This window comes from Nicotiana tabacum, chromosome 7 (genome assembly GCF_000715075.1).
Source record: "Nicotiana tabacum cultivar K326 chromosome 7, ASM71507v2, whole genome shotgun sequence".
In the NCBI taxonomy this organism is placed as follows: Eukaryota; Viridiplantae; Streptophyta; class Magnoliopsida; order Solanales; family Solanaceae; genus Nicotiana; species Nicotiana tabacum.
Window position 1 is genome coordinate 176,144,929 of NC_134086.1, and position 17,243 is coordinate 176,162,171.

The 17,243-nt window shown below is 36.3% G+C and overlaps 2 protein-coding genes across 2 annotated transcripts; one reads left to right on the forward strand and one right to left on the reverse strand.

Annotated features, from left to right (window-relative positions):
- The first annotated feature begins 7,439 nt into the window (after positions 1 to 7,439).
- Positions 7,440 to 12,903, forward strand: LOC107782150 (tRNA-dihydrouridine(47) synthase [NAD(P)(+)]-like). The gene is made up of 10 exons (XM_016602994.2): positions 7,440 to 7,908; positions 8,607 to 8,723; positions 8,813 to 9,049; positions 9,242 to 9,488; positions 9,578 to 9,831; positions 10,498 to 10,770; positions 10,986 to 11,267; positions 11,391 to 11,511; positions 12,262 to 12,431; positions 12,525 to 12,903. Exons 1-10 carry the CDS (start codon positions 7,588 to 7,590, stop codon positions 12,621 to 12,623), a joined length of 2,121 nt encoding a protein of 706 aa, XP_016458480.1. The 5' UTR covers positions 7,440 to 7,587; the 3' UTR covers positions 12,624 to 12,903.
- Positions 12,904 to 14,127: 1,224 nt separating this feature from the next.
- Positions 14,128 to 16,103, reverse strand: LOC107782151 (amidophosphoribosyltransferase, chloroplastic). The gene has a single exon (XM_016602995.2). It carries the CDS (start codon positions 15,950 to 15,952, stop codon positions 14,231 to 14,233), a length of 1,722 nt encoding a protein of 573 aa, XP_016458481.1. The 5' UTR covers positions 15,953 to 16,103; the 3' UTR covers positions 14,128 to 14,230.
- Positions 16,104 to 17,243: the final 1,140 nt, after the last annotated feature.

Sequence of the window (17,243 nt, forward strand, 5' to 3'; positions counted from 1 at the left end):
AAACATAAGAGGCGATTTTTCAAACAACCTTTCTTTTCCAAATCAATTGTAAGTCACTTTTAATTAGTTTTATTCAATCATTAACATCTTTTAACATGATTTCAACTTCAAATCAATGATTTTCATGGGGGAAATTGGGTGTTTTGGGTAGAACCTAGGTTTTTCAAAAATTGGGGATTTGGACCTCGATTTGAGGTCCAATTTCAAAACAAATTACATATTTGGGCTCTTAGGGGAATGGGTAATCGGGTTTTGACCACGTGGACCCGGGGCGATTTTGACTTTTTGGGTAAAACTTTGGAAAACTCATTTTCATGCATTCAAATTGATTCATTTAGCATTTATTGATATAATTAAGTAACTTGTCGCTAGATACGAGCGAATTGGCGGAGGAATCGAGGGGTAGAGCTATAATTGAAGCTTGAGTTGTGTTCGTGGCATCGAGGTAAGTGTTTGGTCTAACCTTAGCTTGAGGGATTAAAAGTTGTGTCCTATTTGCTATTTGCTTTTTGTCGGGATGCACACCGCAATAGTGTTAAAGGATAAGGGATCTGGTTGCGCGTTGCAACTGTATTGTCGTTGTATTGATTGTAGACATCGAGTGTTCTTTCATACTTTATTAAGTTTCTGATAGAATTGATATGTTTCCCCGAAGCATGTTTTCCCTCCCTTTAAAACTGTTGTTACCTGTTTATATTTTTGTTGTATATTATATAACTGCACAGGTTTATCTGGAGTCTGGTCCTAGCCTCGTCACTACCTCGCCGGGGTTAGGTCTGGCACTTACCAGCACATGGGGTCGGTTGTGCTGATACTACGCTCTGTATTCTATGCAGATACCGGAGTAGCCTTTGGTCAGTAGCAGTAGCTCGGGAGCCAGCCTTCAGTCCACCGAGACACCGAGGTAGCCTTGCAGGCGTCCGCAGGCCCGGCGTCTCCTCTATCTCATGTATTCGAGACAAACAGTGTTATATTTCTTTCAAACGGTTGAATTTAGTACTCTTAGTAGTCCGTGGATGTTGTGACACCAGGTTCTGGTTAGAGGCACGTGATGGTCTGTGAGACATTTTCGTTTCCTATTATTTAAGACTTCCGCTAAATTTCATATTCCGCTGTTATTTAACTGTTTATTCCCTTGTTAATATAATTGGTAAGAAGTTTTAAAATAAAGGAGTTAATGATTTCTAAGTTCATGGCTTGCTTAGCTTCTACGAGTAGGCGCCATCACGACTCCCGAGGGTGGGAAATACGGATCATGACAGCGACAAACCAGACAACACCGTCTCCCTTGAAATAATTATTCAAGAAGAAAAAATGCATTCTTTTTTAGTTGCATTTATTTTTTCAATCAATTTGACTACAATCTCCATCTTCTGCTTTGTACCATGAAATTCATTAGGTTACGCATGTATTTAATCAACTACAATTTTAATTTTTATGATCTAGATGGAGATACCTCGAATAATAAAGGATTTAATTTAGTAATGGGATTGCATATATAGTTCTTAATGAATTTTATAGTTGAAGAAAAGTCGATTTATGACAAAATTATGAGGGTAATGACTGAAGCCAAAAGTGGATTCTTCTTTTTGTATAGTTATGGAGGAACTGGAAAGATTTTTGGTTAGTTTGTATGAGTCCACCAAACAGTAGAGTACCTGGTCCTCTATGAGATTAAGCTGAGAATGCTGATAAAACTGTAAGTAAAGAAGAGAAGGGATTTTTACGTGGAAAAAGTCCACACAAGGGGATCAAAAAACCACGACCTACACTTATAGGTTTTTAACTTCAATAACTTGCAATCTCCCTATTACAAGCCACTTTGTAATAACCATATTACAAAGACTTCAACTAACTTACGATGCTCTCACCGCAAGCCACTCTGTGACTCTTCTAATTACAAAGACTTTAAACTTATGACTAATCCTAGTCACAACATAAACTCGCAAGTTTACGGATTTTGGTTTTCCTAAGACAAAGCTTCTAAGAAAGCAAAATAGGAGATACAATGAAGAACAAATAACAAGATTACAACTCAACTACGGATATACATAAACTAATTATAAAACTGATCCTTAGTGGAGTTGTCTTCTTTTTCTTGACACACCAGTGACTTCAATGCCGGATGAACACTGTTATGCTTGAGAGAATATCACTGAATGCATAAGTGAAGTGTTGTGCCTTGTACCAAGTTGTTATATCACAATAGATAGTGATATCAATTCTTGGTACACGCTTCTTCCCAATGAAAAGTGACTGCTGCATTGTCTGCTGCACAGTCACTTTTGTGCAGTTGCGTTCCAGCTGTATAGTTGACTTGTATTTCTGTTAGAGAACACTAAGGTACCAGGTCCTAGTTGTGTTCCTCTTTTATAACAGTTGCGAGATAGTCACTTTTTGTTGTTATGTTCTAGCTGTGCAATTGACTTGTACTTCTGTCAGAGAACCCCAAGGGACTAGATCCCTGTTGTGTTCCTCTTTATAATATTTGCGTACAGTCACCGACTTGTACTTATGTCGGAGAACCCTAAGGGACCAGGTCACCAGGTCCCTGTTGCGTTCCTCCCTGAGGTTGTTCATTCATTTGCTAAATATCATACTGGACATTATTCATTTGAAATGTATACCATGTGGGTCAGGTTCTCTGTTTGGATCTTTGCAATAAGTCTGTTAGATCATCAAAACATAAGAAGCATAAGACAAAGACATTGAAAAACCATCACTTTTATTTGGAAGACTCAGTCTTATGGCATACGATCTAGAGGAGACATCGTGTTAACTGTTGCATATAGTGGAATTGCATCTCTTTTGTTACCAGGTGGTAGAACAGATCATTCGAGATTTACAATCGCTCTCAATCCAACTGAAGATTCAACATGCAATATAAAACAAGGTAGTCCTCTAGCAAATTTGATTATAAAGACAAAGTTGATTATTTGGGATGAGACACCGATGATGCATAAATATTATTTTAAAGCTCTTAATCAAACTCTTAGAGATATTCTTAGATTTAAAGACACATTCAGTGCTGATAAACCTTTAGGAGGTAAAACGGTTGTTCTTGGTTGCGACTTCAGACAAATTTTGCAATATCATTGCAAAAGGATTTGGCAAGATATTGTTAACGCTACTCTTAATTCGTCGTATTTGTGGACCCACTGTGAAGTCTTAAATCTAACAAAGAATATTAGGTTACAAAGAGATTAGTTAGATACACATTTGGATGAGTTAAAAAACAATTCTTAATGGATTTTAGCAATCGGTGATGGAAGGATTGGGAGTTTCATTGATGGCATTGAGAAAGGCCAAATCCCGAATGATCTTCTCATAAATAATTGTGATGATCCAATATCGACAATTGTTGAAAGTACATATCCAGATTTCTTTAACCATTCCAGTGACTTTGATTACCTCCAGCAAAGAGCAATTCTTGCTCCGACTCTTGATATGGTGGAGTCGATCAATGAATATATGGTCTCACTCAATCAAAGTCCCGAGAAGACATATTTGAGTTCTGATATAGTTTGTATGTCTGATCATTCTTTTTAAGCTTTGGAGCACGTACATACACCCGAATTCCTAAACAATATTAAATGTTCTGGAATTCCAAATCACTCTATTACTTTGAAGGTTGGTGTTCCTGTGATATTGCAAAGAAATATAGACCAGTCATCAGGATTGTGTAATGGCACGAGGTTGATCATCACAAGACTTGAAAATCAGGTTATTGAATCCAAGGTTTTATCGAGTAATATTGCTGGACAAAAAGTGTTTATCTCGAGAATGACGTTGATGCCATCAGATGCAAGAATACCTTTTAAGTTCCAGCGAAGATAATTTCCAATTGTTGTATATTTTGCCATGACAATTAATAAAATTCAAGACCAGTGATTGTCTCATGTGGGATTATTTTTGAAGAAGTCAATATTTACTCGTGGACAACTGTATGTTGCTCTTTCACGCGTGACGAGTAGAAAAGGGTTGAAGATTTTAGTTTATGATGATGATGGCCAAATAATAAATGAAGCAAGAAATGTGGTGTATAAAGAAGTTTTCCGTAATTTAGTTTGAGATGAATCTAGACATGATGGAGTTATCAAGTATTTACAATATATTTTTCTGATTTCTATAATTGCTTTAACTTTTGAGTAAATATTACTGTTGATTATATTTTCATTGTATAGTAGTTGTAAATGAATTAATAATAATCACATAAAACATGAGAATTTCCTATAACAAGTGAACCTGGGTACTTATCCAAAAAAGGAGAAGAAAATAAACAAGTGCGACCTGATTTTAGCTCTGGAAGTAGTAATGTATCTGTATGTCTTGGGTGATATAAAACATTACCATTTCAGGAGAAATAACTTTGGATATCTCTGTTATTCTTTCTTATACTGAAAATTACAGGAAAAAGAAGACGTTCTTTCGGTCTAAGTGATGGATTTCGTGGAAATAAATAAAAATTAAGGGATATTTTAGGATTTTTGATTCTTAATTTCATCTTGGTTACCCATATAAGTGATGTTGGTTGCAAGATTGTATTTTTTTCTCCTTTCTGCTGCGAATTTACTGTTTCAAAACTTTATCTTTTTGCTTATGATCTGCAATTTCAGTTTTCTGCAGGTAATGAGGTGGACTTGATGTTCAGGAAATAATAGAGAATTTTTTTGTACAGTTGTTTAGGATGAAGTTACTCCGAAGGCCCAATCTTTAGGCAATTGATAGGTTCAATACTCTCAAATTGGACATTCAACCTTTTTGTGGTTTCTTTTAGTTTGGAAAAACTGTGGTTCATAAGCCATAAACCTCCCCATGTTTTGTTTGCCGATTTTATAGAAGTTGCTACACAATTGAGCATCTGTCTTCTTTTTCATCTAAAGATGGTAATGAATGGCTCAAGAAGAATAGCTTATAACTAAATTTAGAGCCATATAAAACACAGGACAATGACGTGTTATACTACTGCATTGTGTAGCTAGTAGAGGAGTTGATTTGATTTATTCTAATTCCGGGGATATTTTTGTTTCTCAACTACTGTTTATATTGAAGTCTCCTTCTTTCCTGACATAAACGACCACCGAAACAATTAATGGAATTCTTTTTTTTGATAACTTATTTTGGTGTTTAATTGCAAGGTTTACTAATGAATTGTATATCTTTTCTGGAATTCCACTTCAGCTAAAACAAATGGACCAACAATTGGATATGTATAAATTTAGTTTTTTGGACCTATGCTTTAGAACAAATTATATTGATCTACCCGCTGATTAAAATAACCTCGATTTTATTTGTTCATTAAACCGAGAAAGATGAAGATAAATCATAAAGTCTTGATGATAGCCTATGCACCTACAATTGATGGGTATACTATGAATGTTCCAGTTAAGGCCTTAGAGCTATTTTGGAGATGAGTTGAAGAAGTAAAAGCACATGAGGTAGGACAATTATCCATAAAATATCTCTTAATTTTAATGCTAGCAGTATTTGATTTCCTATGTATAAGGTTGTAGAACTTATTCATAATTGTGTTATCTGTTCTGGTTTGGTGCTGCTTTTCTTTCATTGCACTCTATGATGTATGTCATTTAGCGTTTATTAGGCTTACATGATTCCAAGCTTACTCTTGCTGTTTATTTTAAATCACATTCTTTTTTTTTTTTGAAAAATATTATGTTCTATATAGTCAAATGCCTTGAATAAGAGAATCTATAACTCAAGTAAGAGAAATTATAAAAAGATGGGTGAAAAAGTACTACTATTTGTCTGAATAAAGCGGAAAAGTACAATTTACTGCATCTCAGTGATCACATGATAAACTTTACATGATTATGAATAACCTTGTCAATCAACTACAACACAAATAAATAAAGTTCCAAATCTAAAGTAATTTAAAATAGAGTCTTGATTTTATGGATCATTTTAGAAATTTAAAGTAGATGGCTTTTTTGAGAGAGAGGGATACTGTTTTGATTGTTTTTTGTTGTTCTAAATCTTGGCTTTGTGAGATTGTCGCGAAAAAAAGATAATCAACTATAAGGGCCAGGAAAAGATTCTGCTCGGCTAAAATTAAGAAATCCTCAACTTTAAGTGGCATTATGTCTTTGCAGAAAGCTCTTTTACATCCACAAGGGGATTTGTTTTCCAACATTATAAAGTGTATTTAATTTTGTTTCATTTTTACCTCCTGGTGAAATATCGAACGTTGGTTGTCCGAAGAGTCTTGCTGCTTTCCGTTTTTCTGTTTTGTCATTGAAATGATCTACCGGTTGCAGATTGTTGATGGAAGACTAATTTTTGTGGAAGTTGTTGAGAATACACAAGCTAACAAAAAACAAAACATTTGGTGAATAACTTTCTTCTAATTTAGCATTTGCATCATGGGAGAATTTTTGGCTATTGCTTAATCCACCAGGGAAATGGTGATGTTTCATTATGTATATCTTGGTGTGATGAAATATTTATTTAATTTGTTTAGCCTACCCAAGATATTGAAGCTTCTAAGTTGAGGACAAAATGCAAGCAAATTTATAGAAAACTACTCCATGAAATAAGAAGCAGAGCAGAGGGCACATGTTCGATAAGTCCATATATATATATATATATATATATATATATATATATATATATATATATATATATATATATATATATATATATATAGAGAGAGAGAGAGTAGATAGTCATAGTCACCCCTAATCCGCATTTGTGCTCTCTAGCACGATCTAACAGTGATATTTATTATATTTTCCATAGTGCTGCCTCACTTTCGTATCCAAGCTTGGAGTCAAAGACAACATTTCTTTGCTCATAGTCATTCATTGAGGTCACTTCGTTCATTTCTATATCCATTGAAGTAGAGATGTAAGAAACCACAATCATATACAATCTTGAAATCATATACAATCTTGAGAGTGTTAGCTCCATCTTTGAATACAATTGGAATAGTTTAACAGTTATGTAATAATACACGAAAGATTTGAGTTTTCAGTTAGCTGAATATACCATGATAAGAATGAAGCATACAAATTAGTTGTAACATTACTGTTTAATTTCTGTTCATATTGCATTCTTGCATTTGTAGTATATATTTTTACTGGCTAGAGTACACCTATGAATGATATTATCACTTTTAACTCTTGGAATATTTCACAATTTATATCTCATTTTAAGAAAGTTACTACTGTCATACCATACTTTCAATAGAATTCAAATGAGCAATAATTAAGAGCAATATTATTATGCTAATATATTTTTTTTTACAATTCGCGCAACGCGGGTACGTATACTAGTTTATATGAATTCAAAAAAGTTACGTTTTCATACATATAATTACCACTTAATTACGTAAAATATATTCTTGTTTTAATTTTTAACTACAAATATTACATTTTTAAATTTTATATAAACAGCATATACTTAATTGTCATTTACGCACCTTGGAAACGTTAAAAAAACCCAAACAATGGTTAGGGATGAAAGGTACTATATCCTAATGTTCCATACGACGTCGTTGTTCTGCAGCTAAACCCCTCGTCTATAATCTCCACTGGTTCACCTAAACCCTAACCACAACCTCCACACTCCATGGAAAACGAAACCCTAACGGACTCGTCGCCGGCGGCGACTACGACGGAGCATCCGGAAGCTCCAGTACAACAACCTTCATCGAACACCGATGACGGAGGAGTAAGTCAACCATTTAGAACTCCAGAAGAGTTAGTAGCTAAAGCCATAGCTCCTGTGAAGAGGGAGTATCTTCGCCCTCCACCATCTAGACCTTCAAACAACAACGACAGCAACAACAGCACCGTCGGAGTCGAAAACGACGATGCAGCTGAGGCCAAAAGCGCTCCTATTCTTAAGGAGAAGAAATCCAAACGCCAAATTAAACGTGAACGCCGTCAGGTGATTCTAATTATTTAAAAAGCTTATTTTTGACGAATTTAAAAGTCAAACTATTTGTCTTTATTGGAATGAAGTATCCTAAATAGAATGGAATGCATATAGAGGATACGTATAGAGTGTTGAATTGAAATTTTCTCTTCAAAAAGTTCCATTTTAGCTGAAGATAATTTTATAACTGATATTTGTGTGATTGTTTTCCCGGAAACAGCCTCTCCCCCTCTGGGGTAGGGGTAAGGTCTGCTGCGTACAAGACCCCATTGTCGGGATTTTACTGGGTTGTTGTTGTTATATTTGTGTGATTGTCAAAACATTACCCGCACCGGCATCTGGTGAATATAGGACATGTACCCTTCATACACACATTTATCAAACCATGGTTCAATGATATGTATTTTTACTTCGATTTTAACAGCTAAGGATTAATTGCTTGGTTTGGTGAAACACTGGGTGTGGTAAGTATTCTTTCATACCGACAGTTATCACTTAACCATGATTAGATGATATATATCTTTACTTTAATTTTTAACTGCTGGGTTAAGTTGTTTGGCTTGCTGTAAACACTGGTCGAGTAAATATTTACTGTTGTGATTGTGCATTTTAAGATTTTGGTTGGTATAATCACTCATAAGAAATAGAAAAAAGAGATTGTGGTTGGTGTGGTTATTTTATAGTAAATGAAATGCTTGAAATGATTGCAGGAACAAAAATCACCATTGCATATCTGTCCCGAGGTGGCCAAAACTGGAAAAGTTAGTGCGTGCCCCTATAGTGACAAATGTCGGTTTAGTCATGACTTGGAAGCTTTTAAAGCTGAGGTAAATTAAGAAATAATATCATAGTTATCGTTATGATGCTGTTATGTGATCCCGTAAAATTACAATCTTTGCTGTTGTTTTGAATGCAGAAACCAGCTGATATAGAGGGTAGTTGCCCTTTTCTAGTTTATGAAGGGCCATGCCCTTATGGATTGGCTTGTAGGTTTGCAGGGACCCACGAAGATGATGTTTCAACTCAAACTGAGAAGATATCTAGGAAGAGTTCTGAACTAAATTTTTTTAATAAGGACACTCAGAAACTTCTGTGGAAAAACAAAATGAAGTTTCCGAAGGCTGAAGCCACTCTCAAACTTCTTGGACTTAAGGTTTGTGCCTCCCACCTTTTTTTCTTCCATTCTTCAATATCAGTTTTAGGGGAAAAAGGTGATTCTTTATTAGACAAGCTTCAAATTTTAGCTTAATGTACAAGATGTGTGACCATTAGGAAGCAGTATCATACCTCTATGTTTTTCTGTCTCTGGATTATTTCTCATGTTCATTTGAATTTCTTATCGCAGGGCCATCCGAAAGATAAAATATTGGTTGATAAAGAGGAAAATGGCGAAGTTGTGCTAAAAGAGCCAGCCACTGATACCAAAACAGACAGCAATGAAGCTGCTAGTGACTGCTCTAATAAAGTGGAGATCACTCCTTCCATTTCACCAGAAGATGATGTAGTTGAAAATAATTTGGCTGATGATATTAGACCTTTAAAGAAGGCAAAATCATCAATCGATGAAATTTGTTCCTCCCAAGCTAGCAATGGTTAATAGATGCTTTATTCCTTTATGAGCATTCAGGTTGTTTTATAGAGAGGTGAAACCTCGTGTATCTGATCTTATGTACTTTGACAGGTTCAAGTGTCCAGGGGGAAGTTCTTGACAGCAATTGTGACGTGAATAAATCAGACCCAACTGCTGACATGGTTACCGATTCTGATAAAAGCCTAAAATTGCACCCCCGTGAAAAAAAGCTTATTGATTTTCGGGATAAGCTCTATCTTGCGCCTTTGACCACAGTTGGGAATCTGCCTTTTCGGAGAGTTTGCAAGGTACTAGGAGCTGATGTAACATCTGGTGAGATGGCAATGTGCACAAATCTTTTGCAGGTCAGTCACTGCTAATTGTGGATGGGATAAACATAAGTTATCATTAAATCTATTCATGAATGCCTCAAAATAGAATCAGAATGAGAGTGAGACTGGTGAAAAGCTTTTGTGGTGGTGATTGTTTAATGGTTAGGGGGATGAAATGCCATAACTTGTAAGTACTAGCTGAGAAATGCTATTGTAGAATTTGTATATATTTTGTTGAGAAGGTCAAATTTGCATATATTTCTTTGTTAACTTTTGACACATAAATTCGTGGAGATGTGCGATATGTAGGAGATCAGTTTTGTGTTAGTTGCTGGCCTATTGTATTTGTACCATCTTGCTACCTTTTTTATTTAATAAAATTTTACCTTATCAAAAAAAAAAAAAAATCGTGGAGATGCAACTGGTTTGGATGTGGGTGTGTCATACTTGGCCTTCTATAAGAAATAAATAACATCTTCCCTGCCTCATCCTCAAGTTAAGAGAACCACCTGGAATGATTTTGTACAGGGGTACATAACTTGTTCAGTTTATGGACATGTAACTTTTGGCTTCTTTGAGAACTAATAATCTTTGCCTCTCATCCCTGTCTTACCATTTTCCATCTAAAGACTTTTCATTCACTTGGGTAACATTCTTGAACTTAAGTATCAATTAACTCGCGCCTTATGGCTAATGTAGGGGCAAGCATCTGAGTGGGCACTGCTGAGACGGCATTCTTCCGAGAATTTGTTTGGTGTTCAGATTTGTGGAGCTTATCCAGACACTGTTACAAAGACAGTTGAGCTTATAGAACAAGAATGCTCTGTGGATTTCATTGATATTAACATGGGATGCCCGATTGATATTGTAGTTAACAAGGGTGCTGGATCAGCTCTTCTTACAAAACCAATGCGGATGAAGAGTGTAGTAGAAGCTGCTTCAGCAACAGTTGATATACCAATAACTATCAAGGTAGGATGATCTGCTTTGCCTTTTGTTTTGTATTATTGGAGACCAACCTTTCACGGCGTAGGTATTTGGCATTATGATACAATTCCCAGTTCCCACCCTAGTGTAGGCTATTGCTTTTCTATGTTTGTCTTGTTCAAAGATCTGGTTCCCACGTGCCCGTGGTTCTTAAAGAGATGTGCAGAGATGCTTGACAATGTCACTTTTTCCTGCTTTAGGTAAGAACTGCTTATTTTGAGGGAAAGAATCGCATTGATTCTCTCATAGCAGATATTGGTAATTGGGGTGCAACTGCAGTTACCATACATGGTAGATCACGTCAACAGCGCTATAGTAAACTTGCTGACTGGGATTACATATACCAATGTGTACAAAGGGCCCCCAAGTCTTTACAAGTCCTTGGAAACGGTGATGTATTTTCTTATTTAGACTGGAACAAGCACAAAACTGACTCCCCTGAGCTTTCCACATGTATGATCGCCCGAGGTGCATTGATAAAGGTTTGTAGTAAGATCTTTTCTGCTCCCTATTTCCGTTGTGTAAAACTTGTTACGGTTGCATGTTCATTCTATTTGTGCCTCTGAGGGTCTATCTGCACTAAGCAGCGCTTCCTAATTTTGCAGCCGTGGATATTTACCGAAATCAAGGAACAGAGGCACTGGGACATTACATCTGGGGAGCGGCTAGATATCTTGAAGGATTACGCACGATTTGGCCTTGAACACTGGGGTTCTGATTCAAAAGGTATATAGTTATGTTCATAAATATTATGGATCAGTAAGACGTTTGTCTGGTAAATCTACCAAGATATTAATTGCTGCAACCTATTGGAAACATGCCTTAAAGATGATCTATCATGTTATATACTTATATTTGCATCCATGTTTACTCTTCATGAAACTGAGTGCCTTAACCTTTACATCTCCTAATCTACATCTCGTGATCATGTTTGGTTCTTTCATCAGATATATAAGAAATTGAGATAGCTTGGGAATAACTACATCAATGCAAAGAGTTTGTGCAGGCTTCTAAACTCTGCTCTATATCTGGCCTTTCATAGCAGAATAGATGCAATTGATACTGTTCACTGCCTATATCCTTAAGAATATAGTATGCTTCTGTCAGGTTGACTTGTCAATATATTAGGGAAGTTCCACATTAGATTAGACCATTGTATATGTGAGCAATGATGTCTTCTTATTTTCTTTGTTATCCATTTTACACTAGCAATGACTTATGTATCCTGTACATTCTATGGTTGTTCATTCACCCGAGGTTTTCTTGAATCTCTGTAAAGGCGTAATTGGCAGGATCTACGAGTATGTTAATAGAAGCTTTCCATATGTGTCTTGAAAAAATGGGGTTTCTCTCTCTAGATTTTATTCTCATTTGCTGGTGATTTGCTTTCTTTGCTATATTCTTCTACTGGAAAGATCTTGAAGAGAATTAATGTTATGATTGGCCATACCTGATGTTTGCCCTAAATGAGCACAGGAGTGGAGACGACCAGACACTTTTTGTTGGAGTGGCTTAGTTACACATGTCGGTATGTTCCAGTTGGCCTGTTAGAAATTATCCCACAAAGAATAAATTGGCGACCACCCTCATACTACGGTAGGGATGACCTCGAGACACTAATGGCCTCTGATTCTGCTGCAGACTGGGTACGTAATTTACCTTTCGTAGATAGCAAATTGTTAGGTGTGTAAAACACATACTATTCTTTCAATTTAACGTGCTATATATTCCCTCGACAGATAAGGATATCCGAAATGTTACTAGGCAAGGTTCCTGCTGGCTTTTCGTTTGCACCAAAGCACAAGTCCAATGCTTATGACAGAGCAGAGAATGGCTAATATCATTTTGTCGCTGTTGCTATTGGTCTGATACTAATTTTTGCTGCACCTCAGCAAGGACGGCTCCACCCGTAGGCCCAATAAAGCTCTTGCTTTAGGCCCCAAAAAATCAAGGCCCCTAAAATTATTTCTATTTGATAGTATAAAATATGTAATTCAAATAATTATTACAGTTTTTGTTCATGATAAGTAAATTTCTTTAACCATTTGTTGTCCGCTGGTTACCAATAATTAATCACATAATTCTTACTTTATACCATTTTCAGGGATTTGGTTGAGATAATTATAGATGAATGTGGTATTAAACTGTCTTTTTTGTTATTTGTAGAAGACTTGAGGTACTTGCTTTATATTGCTTTTAGTAGAAGTATTTTTTTATATTTTCATTTAGCAGTACTTCCAACCATGATACATTAGATAGTTAATAGTTATTATAGAGTAAGCACAGAACGTAAGTCCTATATTGGATCAGTTTTGCAATTTTAGAATACAGTATTAGTGTAACATGTGCTAATGAATCACAGTTTTTAGCTCAACCAAAAATATTCTCAGGTACTAGTCAATATACATATATTATACACTAATTATTTATAATATATACATCTATCAGCGGGTGACTATTTAAGTTAATTCTCATTGAAGAATTATTCTACAAATATCAATGATAGCATATGTTCTATATAGAATATTTCAAGTTGATGTATTGTATAGGATTGCGTTCGAGGCTCCTCGAATTATGGATAGTGGCTTCTCCTCGATGAATGAAGCTTGCTTCGATATTTTGAATTCATTCTTTGCATCTGCTAGTTTTTTCTATCTCAATTAATTTGTCTAAGATGGTTGTATCTAATTTTTCCTCCTCGTTTTGTCATCTTCTTGAAAATATTGGATCGAGACTGTATGCAATTTTTATGTTTGGACTATCAATGGAAGTAGTTTGTTTCAGTTGCATCGCGAAGAACAATATTGGCAAATGGTTGTAGATTGAACTTACTGACTTTTGGTGGAAGAACGTAGCCAGCAAAAGAGTTGGAAGGTCACAAGGATTGAGATGGGAAAATTGAGCAAATAAATTTGTTCAATGGCCAAAATGGAGGTATACATATGTTAAAACAGAGTTGGCACAAGCTCCTACTGGAGATAAAGGTGCATTCTTGGATTTGTTCATTTTAAATTTTATCTAAATCAGTATCACAAGTAATTTTGCTTTAAAATTTGGGCAGTTAAGTTGGAAAATGCTGTTGCTGATGCAATGACAACCTTCAAATAGCAGTGGGAAGCAGTAACTTGACTGGACAATGAGATTGGTCAGCTATTGCTATAATCCTGTTATATTAACACTTTATGCCTGGTGGACAAACTCAATAATGTTGTTTTTTGGCATATCAACTACTAAATCATTAACCATCGTCTAAGACGTAAAACTTCTCAGAGGCCAATTATTGGGATAAACAAATAGACGAAAGACAAAGAGAAAAAGGAAAAATAGATCAGTAGAATCATGTGGCATTCCAAATAGAAAAAGAGACTTCATTGAAACTTATAATTTCTATGGTCAAGCATTAGAAATCCAAAGCAAAAACTAAAGCAAACATGGAAAAGAAAGTTTAGCTGGTTCTAACTTCATTCAAGATAGTCTTTTGAACCCTACTACTTCCTGGTAGCCATCCACCATCAATGGAATCCATATCTCCACTTAATCCATCATCCATGAAATCCCCTATCCTTTTAACCTTACCCGTCGGCTCGACTGGGTAATTGCCCGAAAAGCAAGCATAGCAAAAGCTTTTAGAATCATTGCCTAAGAGCTTATTCAAGCTATCCATTGGCAGAAAAGCAAGCGAATCCGATCCAATGAACTCCTTAATCTCCTCCACACTCATCCTATTTGATATCAACTCATCTGAACTAGGAGTATCCACTCCATAATAACAAGAAGCTATAATTGGTGGGCTTGCAATCCTCATATGAACCTCTTTCGCACCCGCCTCCTTTAACAGCCTCACAATCTTGGACGAGGTCGTTCCTCTAACGATCGAATCATCCACGACCACAACTCTTTTTCCCTCCAACACCGCCCTAACCGGCGACAGCTTAAGCTTCACCCCGAAATCCCTTATCTTCTGCGATGGCTCGATGAACGTCCTACCAACATAATGCGACCTAATCAAACCTTGTTGAAACGGTACCCCTGCTTTAGCAGCATAACCGAGCGCAGCCACGACACCCGAGTCAGGAACTGCTATCACAACATCACATTCCACGGGAGCTTCAGTAGCAAGAATCTCCCCGAAAGCACGCCTAGACTCGTACACAGACCTCCCAAACACGACCGAATTAGGCAGAGCAAAGTAAATATGCTCAAAGATACAAGATTTACGCTCAGGATGAGGCATCAAACAAATAGACTGAACCCCATCTTTATCCACAACAACAACCTCACCAGGATTCACCTCCCTCTCATAAGTAGCCTCAATCAAATCCAAAGCACACGTCTCAGACGCGAAAACAACAGCACCATTACTTCTCCTACCCATAACCAATGGCCTAAACCCATGAGGATCCCTTACGGCAACCAACTTATCCTCAGTAACAAACACCATAGAATAAGCACCTTCAATTTTTTCACAAGCCTCAACAATCCTCAATAAAAATGGCCTAGCTTTAGATATAGCAATAAGGTGAAGTACAACCTCAGTATCAGAACTTGTATTAAAAATTGACCCATTTTCCTCTAGTTCACTACGCAGTAACTTATAATTCACTAAATTACCATTATGGGCAACACCAACTGACCCAAATTTATAACTAGCAACAAAAGGCTGAACATTTTTTAACATAGAAGAGCCAGCAGTAGAGTACCTTACGTGGCCAATTGCCATGTCACCAGGGAGTTGGTCAAGCTTTGACTCATTGAACACGTCGGATACTAACCCAACACCTGTAATTGACTTAAGAACGTCGTCGTTAACGGCGACAATGCCGGCGCCTTCTTGGCCACGGTGTTGAAGCGCGTGAAGTGCTAAATAGCAAAGGCGTGAAGCTTCTGAGTCGCCATAGATGCCCACAACGCCGCACTCTTCACGGGGTTTATCGTCATCGTCAAAATAGGAGTCCAAGGTATTGTCAGCTGATTTCTTAAACGAAATGACGTCGTTTAAGGGGTTTTTGGAAGAGGCGGTGATGAGAGTTCTGTAGGGTTTAGGATGGGTTTTAGGGGATAAAGATAAGAGCTTTTGAGATAGGGAGCAAAAGGGTTTGTCAAGGGGCTGTGAAAGAGGATATTTGTTGGTGGCGGCGGCAGAGGCGGTGGAGACGGTGGCGGCCATGGGTGGTGGGAAAAATGAGGACAGAAGGAAAAGCAAGTGGGGGGCTATGTGAATAGCCAAAGAGGCTGAGCTAGGTTTTGGTGGTTATATGGGGTTTGTGTGTGGAGTGAAAATGCCGTAGGGCAAAACCGACGTGTGGTGAGAGTGGGCTCTCTCACTGCAGAATCTAATTGGTTAACTTTTTTTAGCTTATGGTGATAGTGATAGAAGGATTTGAGTCACCACAGAATAAAGTTGTTAAATTTTCGTTTGGTTGGAATACGATTTATACCGGTATAAGTTATGCCGGTATAAATTATATTGAGATAAGTTATGCTGGGATTGTTGTTTATTCATTGATTGGTATATTGTATTAAGAATGACAATTGCATAATTTTTAAGAAAAATATAAGTTATACGGGTGCTAATTACCCCACCTTCTATAAGGTATAAGTTATCCCAATGTTAAAATTAACACCGAAATATCTTATACCTGATTTGCGAACCAAACAGAATATTAAGGTGATATTAAATTTTTATACCATTCTTATACCTTATACCTAATACCAAACGATCCCTTAGTAATACATAATACTACTGTATTATTTTAATTAATAAAAAGAAAATTGACCCGTTAATAGCTTTCGGCGATTTTTTGGGTCAAAATAACATATACTCACACAATTTAGATTCTCGAGATGGCCATGTGACTTTTGCTTATGCTAAAGGGTCCCGCAAATTTGGTTGATACTTGATAGTATAATATTTGAAAAAATGATTGTATAGTCGCTCTCAAAATAATAGTCGAATATATATATATATATATATATATAAAACTTTATATATTTTTTCGATTACCGAATATAAATAATTTCTGACGCGAACTAATATTGATAATACCTTTGATATTTCCCTCACAAGGGTGCGTCAATGGACCAAAACTAATTTCCAACTTTTGTCCTGAAAATATGTTTGTGAGACTTTTTTAATTAGTTAAAATTATTTGTTTCTCTAACTTTCTGTTAAAAATTACATTGTACTTCCAACCCGGGTGCTGGGAGTGAGTTCGACCAAATTCAGCAACTTTGATTCGAACCTTGTATTTATCTTTGAAAAATTATTGATTATATATAAATTATTTATTTAGAATCCAGTAACTTAAAACGAGTAGAATCACGAACCCATAAATTTAAAATCTTGGTTCCGCCTCTGCTTACAACTATAGATATTTAATATTCTTTTCTTTTTATTTCAATTTAATTCTTTAGATGTCTAGGTTGGCAAGTACAAGGAAAGGGTGGAAAATCAAAAT